Here is a 7,828-nt window from a genome sequence, read left to right as displayed (position 1 = left end):
AGATCGTTTTATCTTCCGTAGCTCGTTCCACAGTTTCAGCAAACGTTCGGCTCATTCAGATCGTTTTATCTTCCGTAGCTCGTTCCACAGTTTCGGCAAACGTTCGGCTCATTCAGACGCTCCTGCTCTGTTGGCATCTGTGTAAATTTACTTTGTCGGCCATGTTTTCTTCAATGAAAAGGAACGGCGCTCTCCACTTCCTATCAAACTCTTTGTGCCGTTTCTTTTACTGCTCATTTCAGCTTTTTTCAGCTGCCTACTGCTAAATACATCTGTTCAGCTGTTTTTAATATTCCTCTGCTACTTTTAGTTGTTTTTTTATTGCAAACTAGTTTTGTGTCTTCCTCATGTCAACTTTTATGCTCCTGTCAGACTGTTTATGCTAATTTCAGCTACTTTTCTGTAGATGTAAACTTTTAGATATTTTCAGCTAATTGAAGCTTTTTTGGTAACTTTTCTGCATCTTTCAGCTTTCTGCTAATTTTAGCTTTTTGTGCTTCTTTTGGCATTTTTTTTTACTACTTTGACATTTATACACTTTTCAGTGTTTATGCTAAAAGGGGCAGTTTGATACTTTTAGCTGCTTTCTGAAAGTTTCAGCTGTTTTGGGCCTTTTTCTGTTGGACAGAATTAAGACAATTAATCACCATTAACTTCACGCAGACTCTCCCACTGGTACATTTTCATCTTTAAATCACTTCTTGGTCTGCTGCCTTCATACATCTCCTCCTACATGTCTCTGTGTGAGTGCAGCTACAGCGTGCGCTCTCAGGACATCATTACCTGCAGTGTTCCCTCAGTGAGGACTGAACTAGACAAAAGGACCTTCTCCTACTCCGCTCCTGTTTCCTGGAATATCTTGTAAAAAGATCTGAAGCTCTCGACCTTTGACCTCTCTTCAAACATCTGATAAGTTCATGCAGATGTTCCTGTTTTAGTTTTATACCTCGCCTCATGATGTAGCGCTTTTTTAAAATAATTTCTTCCATTTAATTTTCATTTATATGATTATCGTCTGTTCCTCGTGTGTCTTTGTTTAAATCCGGTCTCTCTGTAAACGAGTCCTTGAGGCTCAGTGAGACCAACCTGTAGAAATAAAGCCTGAATAACAAAAACGTACATTTCTTGCGCGGCTTTCAGTTTTTTCTCCACGTTTCTGTTCTTCCTGCTACTTTTGTTTCTTGCAGCAAAGCTCCGTCAAGGATAATAAAAAAGGATTTTCACAGAACTCCAGTTCAGAATGTTCTCAGTCCTCTGGCGTGTCCAAGTAAAATGCTGGTTTTCAATGAATTTGAAACGTTAGTTTTTATTTAAAGACACCGAGGGCCAGATGGAAATCACACAAAGGCCATTTCTTGCCCTCAGGCTGCACGTCGTCCATATTTAGTCCGAGGAGCTCTGTCATGATGAGGTTTAAATGAACCAAAACTTAAATCATGATTCTGTTTACCGGTATATAATAAAATGTATTCAACGCTCGTCGTGTGAGCACTCAAACAATTAGAGAAAGCATCTGAAGTATTCTAAACAAACTCTTTACGGCCCGTGCCGGACCAGAGAAGACAACAGAACGTCCACAGAAGACTGAAATTTATTAGCCTACAGTTTGCGTGAAGAACATTTGTGAAGGACTCAGGTCATACCGCGCGTTTGGCAAATGACGGAAAGCAGCTATGAACTAAAAAAAGAAGCCAAGTGAGTGGCCAAGTCCGCAGCTTTGTATGTACAGTGAATAAAATAGGTATAAAATGATTCCATGTGTACATTTGGCCAGGTCGTTGCTGTTTCAGTGAAAGTGCATATTTGGTCTTCACTTCTTGACTTCACCCAGATCATCGATGTTGTCGTCGTCCACCTACAGAGCAAACACAAACACGTCTTGGTTTTTATGTCCACAGAGAAACACGACTAAAAACTTAAATATTCCCGACAATCATCCAACACTTTTCAAACACTAAATAAATTATGTACCGGTCATTGAGACATTCTAAATGTAATTTTAGATTAAAACAAACTTTTTTCAACTTTCCAAACCAAAAGCTCAGAACCTAAGTTACACTGTAAATTCTCACACACAAGACGTGCACACACCAGATCATTTGCTGTTTGCCCAAGAATCCAAATTTAAACCGACTGACATCAGCAGGGCAGATATTTTGGGCCGACAGTCGTTTGGGGACGTATCAATATCGGTGATAATTGACCAATCATTCTCTGATATAAGCATTTACCATTTTCAGCCCTAAAATGCAGGAACCAGCTGTTATTGTACAAAGTATCCAGCAGAGGGCGCGTGAAGACAACTTTCAAGGCATGGATATTCACTTAAGTTTCACTTTCAGCTCAGCCGAAGCAGGAGCAACACTGTGTAGAGTATTTTACTAACCAGAGCATGGTGAGTTTATTTGAACTGATCTGTAAAATAAATCAACAACAATAAATTCTCTTGAATCCTCCAACCTGCTCGTCATGAGCTACGTGCCTCTCAAGTTAGCAAGCTAACGGTTAGATAACCTAGCATAGGCTACTGTCTGTAAAACTTTATCCAGAACAACAAATCTAACGTAGAGATAAAATATATCAGAGTTAGTAACGTTATCTTTGTTGTCCTCGATGAAATGCACTGTTTGTCTGAAAACTTTACTTCTCTACAAAGAAAAATAAACTCTGCTGCGGTCAATGCTAATTAGACCTTCACCGTACGTGACTGTTTGAACAATGAACAGGAAGGTGTTTCTTTGTTTAATTTATATTTTTATAACACTTGATAACTTCATGGTGAATAGTGGAGGACAGAACATGTGAGCGCACGTTAGGAAGAGACGGTTTCAAGACTTCAAGTGTTAAAACTGGTTTAAAAGTATCTTAGATTGTTGGGAGTGGACAAAGATCTAAAGTTTTCATCCAGTTAGTCAGTTGTCGGCATTGCTCTCCCAAAAATCGGTACCGGTGATAATCTGTCCACATCAGTCGGGCTCTTGTCGTAGAACGGTATTTGTCTCCAGGCCAAAACATTCGGCAGCTGAAAGTAACTTCACAGCCCAGACCAACAACAACTCCACCTTTACCTTCGTGCGTTATTTCTCTTGAACGGAGTGGAAAGTTGGAACATTGTTGGTAAAATGGACTTTTCAATGAAGGATCAGAGTTCGTTCACAGCGTTTTATTGTATCAGAGGTGCGTCGTCCTCCACGCTCACGTCACGATCGGTGTTGTAGCAAAAAGTGTTGAGGCCCCGAGGGAGCGCCCGCAGTCTGTTCCTGCTCAGACTCAAACTATACTAAAAACTAAATATGTATATCTGTTTGGATCATAACGAACACTCTGTTGTACTTTGGTTCTTTTCTTCAGAACTCTGTGAAAGTTTGAGGTTATATGCAACATATATTAACATATATTAAATATTTATTTGGTTTATTTGGAATAATAGTTGGGCAGCATGGTGGCGCAGCTGGCAGAGCTGCTGCCTCTCAGCAAGCAGGTCCCTGGTTCAAATCCTGGTCCAGGGGTCTTTCTGGGAGGAGTTTGCATGTTCTCTCCGTGCATGCGTGGGTTTTCTCCAGTTACTCCGGTTTCCTCCCACAGACCAAAAACATGCATGTTGGACTGATTGGTAACTCTAAATTGTCCTTAGGTGAGAGAGAGAATGTTTGTTTGTCTCGTTTGTCTCTATGTGTCCCTGTGATGGACTGGAGACCCGTCTAGGGTGTCCCTGTGACGGACTGGAGACCCGTCCAGGGTGTCCCTGTGACGGACTGGAGACCCGTCCAGGGTGTCCCCGTGACGGACTGGAGACCCGTCCAGGGTGTCCCCGTGACGGACTGGAGACCCGTCCAGGGTGTCCCCGTGATGGACTGGAGACCCGTCCAGGGTGTCCCCCGCCCCTCGCACAGTAATTGCTGGACATGAGCACCAGTGACCCTCGTGACACAAACTGGAAGAAGCGGGTAAAGATGATGGATGGAACAAGTTTTACCTCAGGCCACTTCTCTTGGATGACGTCGATGATGTCGTCTGTGAAATCTCCCTGAATGATTATTTCATCTTCTGCAGTAACGGAGGCACCACAAGAGAACTTCTGAGCAAAGAACCGCTGAGCCTCTTTAAGCTCAATATCTGCAGGAGTGAAGGAGAACGTTGAGAAGGAAGCACCAGACATCCTGAAGGTTCAGACTAACGCTGATAAAATCTCACCGAATGTCGCCAGGCCACAAACCCGTGTGACGTATTTCTTCTTGGCTCTTGGTATTTTTGCTATCGTCACCTTCTGAGGCACAGTCTTCTTCTTCTGCTTGATCTGGCCTCGGCCACCTGAAGGATTAAATGAGTTTTACAGACGGGAACCAGCTGCTCACTCATTAAACACAAACGTTAGAACCGTTACCTTCAATTTAAACTTTGAAATTCATAATTAAATTCACAAAGGTTGAAGTTACTGTTCAGGTCTGAGCTGCAGTGAACATGAAGCAGGGGAGCACCCGCCCTGTCAACAGAACCCCCCGACCCACAGGAGTGGCTTCGACCTAGCATTAGCAACATAACCCCCCCCAATAATTCTCGACCGACTTGGATCCTTGAGTTCTTCTGAAAACCTGCCTCTCTTCTGCTTCTTCTTCTCCTCCTCCTCGCCTGCAGGTGGAGGTTCTCCAGAGACAGAGTCCTGCTTCGGTGCGTTTGCTGCTGGATGAGACAGAAAACAACTAAATATTAAAACCGTGTCCTCAGAGAACCTGTGCACGTCACGTTCACGAGGTAAACGATGAGAAGGCTGCACGGTGGAACACGTTGGAACATCATGAGACGCTGCAGCAGCAACTCCTTCAGCCCTGGTGAGAAAAAGCAGACAGACCCCGATATCAGCCCTGCTGAACGCCACCAACACGTCAGGAGTGGCTCCAGTGCTTCCTGACACAGGCTGTGACCCACCAGCTGTTTGAGAGTTAAAAAAACGACCAACGAACATCTGGCAAAGATCTGACACATCTGTATGCTGCCTGTACCTTGGATCAGAGATTCAAACACTGAAGAACGTCAGGAGCTCCAACAGTTTCATCTCATTATACAAAAACTTTACACGATTCGTCTTCAACAGGTTGGAGGCGCCGCCACCACTAAATGGAACAAGTCGGTTCCTCATGGCGCTCCCATCATGGACAGACTGTCTGCATGTCCAATTCCCTCGTCTCGCTCCACCGTGGGGGACAAAATAAATCCTCAGTTATCCCTGAACCTCTCAGCTGCTCTCTGAGACACTTACCTACAGTCATCCTGGCAAACACATCTGGAAAGTTCTTCTCGAGCCACTGCCTACATTTGGCCGGCTCCGGCATGTACTCACAGTACTGCAAAGAAGAAGCACAGCCGATCAACCGCTGCACCTCAGTGCTGTCCTCCATCATGTGTGACGGGCCAACTCACCTCTGTGGGCAGGGAACACACTGCGGAGAAGAGAACACTTAGACATGCAGCCACACCCAGGACACGTTCACACGTGCACAATCAAACTGTACCTCCACAATAAAGGACTTTGAGCGGATACTTTGAGTCCGGGTCAGCTGGTCCCTGCTCCGCCTTGATTTCTGAACACCCAGAGTCCATCTCAGTAGTAGCCATCACCAACGATCTAACAACCAAAGGCAAACAAACGGTCAAAAATACAAAGATTTACTTTACACAAAGTTACACTTTCTCCAAACTTCAGATATCAGGTGATTTGAATTGGGATATGCACAACAGAACTACAAATCCATCCATCCATCATCTTCCTCTTGTTCTGGACTCAGGTGTCGGGGGCAGCATCTGGAGCAGGGAGGTCCACACATCTCTCTCCACAGCCTCTTCCAGGAGGACTCCAAGGAGTTCCCAGACCAACAGACAGACATAGTGTCTCCAACGTGTCCGGGGTCTCCTCCCAGTCAGACATGCCTGGACCACCTCAACCGTCTCCTCTGGATGTGGAGGAGCAGTGGTTCTCCTCTGAGTCTCTCCTGATAACTGAACTTCTCCCCCGTCTCTGAGGGAGAGTCCAGCTCTGCAGAGGAAACTCACTTCAACCTCCTGGATCCACGATCTCATTCTTTCAGTCTCTACCAGAGTTCACGACCAGAGGTGAGGGGAGGAACGTAGACCGACCAGTAAACAGAGAGCTTTGTCTTACAGCTCAGCTCCACTTCACCACAATGGACCGGCACAGAGTCCACAATACTGCAGACACTGCACCGATCCATCTGTCAGTCTCACGCTCCGTTCTTTCCTCGTTCATGAACAAACCCAGATACTTGGACTCCTCCACTGGAGGCAGAACCTCTCCCTTCCCTCATCAGTTTTTAAACAATTTTAAAAACCTCGAAGAACAACCGTTCTTCCACGACCTTGTATCAGGACCATCTCAACTGTTTGAAGCAAAAGTGTAAAGAGGAGCAGTTCAGTAAAGATGACTTCAGTTTGGAGTTTAGTCTGGAATGATCTGGACCTCTGGTGTTGGTTCTGTTTGGGTGGTCAACCAGTACGGACCCGTCTGCAGTCATTGTGCTTTTAAAATACAAAACTGAAATGTTACTTCTAGTTTTGTTTTCTGGTTTCCATTTACTTGTTTCTTTATAAAACGATCTGTTTTTACTGAGTCGACCTGAATCTTGCAGCGAACAGTGAACGGTGCTGGTTGGGTCAGTTCTGTTTGGATTATCGCTGAGCGTCAGAAAGAGATGACGTTCCTTTTCTTGACAGATTTGCTGAAGAGAATTTGCAGTCGGATTTATTTTGTCGCCTCCGTTTCTTTACGACTCTGCACCCCCGACGTTTCTCCTCTTCGTCACCCGACTGCTCAGCGGAGAGGTCCAAGTCATGCTGTGGTACCCAACACTTTTACACACACAGTACCTGAAGAAATACCCAGTACTGTATCGGTGCAGCCATCAATTTTTATTTCCAGAAAGTTTAATTAAAAACCGTTAAGTGCTTCATGAGATAATTTTGCTAACAGATGATCTTTACTGCAACAGATGCCTTCAGAGTAGGTGTTAGGGATTAGTCTCAGCAACCACCACCAAATTATCAATATTTGTAAAAGCCATGTTGAATTGGTGTGTGGGGGGCATTGCTAACAGACACGGTTGTTACCAACAGTTAATGATAAAGTTTTAAGCACATCTATTGACCTTTTCAGCTCTGTGTTTCCTCTAACCATTATCCAAGAGGGGCGTCCAGCAGGGCGGGGCCTGCGGTCTGATCCAGGTGAGCCCACAGCAGAGAGACTGCAGGTGAGAGCACCCCCGACTGAATACTGACATGGAATGAAACATCTGTGCATTCAACGTGGACTCCAAAAGTCACACAGCTGGAGATGTGCAGACAAATGAGCACAAACACCAGACAAGACCAAAACATTATTCTGTTTATGGAGGCGAGCAATAAAACATTCTGCTCAGGTTCATGATCACTGAAACAGATCACCAGAGCTTATTTTTCTAACAAACACATATGATTTAAGAAGCATCCACCGATCCTGAAAATGATCTGATGCTACTCAGGTCTAAAGACTCGAGACTTGGAAAACCCACAGAGGACTTTAAAGCCCCTAAATGTTTAACAGGACATGCTGATTCAAGCTGCTGGCAGCGAGTTCATAACTGCAGGACATGTTGTCCTCATGTCCTGTGTCCTATGAGACATCTCCAGGGTCCAATTACTGTCCAGCACAGCTAACACATGGTGGGTGCGCTGGAACCAGGCCACTTTGCTCCCACTAGATCTACAACTCAACATTAAATTATAAGATTTTATAGATACGGCTTCCGACTAAACTCATCTAAAATACCCCCCCCCCCCC

At 44.7% G+C, this 7,828-nt stretch overlaps 1 protein-coding gene across 2 annotated transcripts in view; it reads right to left on the bottom strand.

The window, feature by feature from the left end:
• Positions 1-1,579: 1,579 nt before the first annotated feature.
• denr (density-regulated protein) overlaps positions 1,580-7,828 on the bottom strand; it is a 6,649-nt gene continuing 400 nt past the window's right edge. The window contains exons 2-8 of one of the 2 annotated variants that reach the window (XM_037692404.1): positions 5,511-5,623; positions 5,419-5,438; positions 5,258-5,342; positions 4,597-4,680; positions 4,195-4,311; positions 3,977-4,116; positions 1,580-1,855 (exon numbers count right to left, since the gene is read on the bottom strand). In XM_037692404.1, coding sequence (XP_037548332.1) covers positions 1,811-1,855; positions 3,977-4,116; positions 4,195-4,311; positions 4,597-4,680; positions 5,258-5,342; positions 5,419-5,438; positions 5,511-5,613 — 594 coding nt within the window. In that variant the 5' untranslated portion in view covers positions 5,614-5,623 and the 3' untranslated portion in view covers positions 1,580-1,810. The remainder of the gene's footprint in view (positions 1,856-3,976; positions 4,117-4,194; positions 4,312-4,596; positions 4,681-5,257; positions 5,343-5,418; positions 5,439-5,510; positions 5,624-7,828) is intronic. The other variant, XM_037692405.1, reaches the window with a different exon arrangement.

The sequence above is a fragment of the Nematolebias whitei genome, chromosome 18, assembly GCF_014905685.2.
Source record: "Nematolebias whitei isolate Nwh7 chromosome 18, NemWhi1, whole genome shotgun sequence".
Taxonomy (NCBI): Eukaryota; Metazoa; Chordata; class Actinopteri; order Cyprinodontiformes; family Rivulidae; genus Nematolebias; species Nematolebias whitei.
Note: the sequence above shows the minus strand (reverse complement) of the source record. Positions and strands in the feature narration are given on the sequence as shown.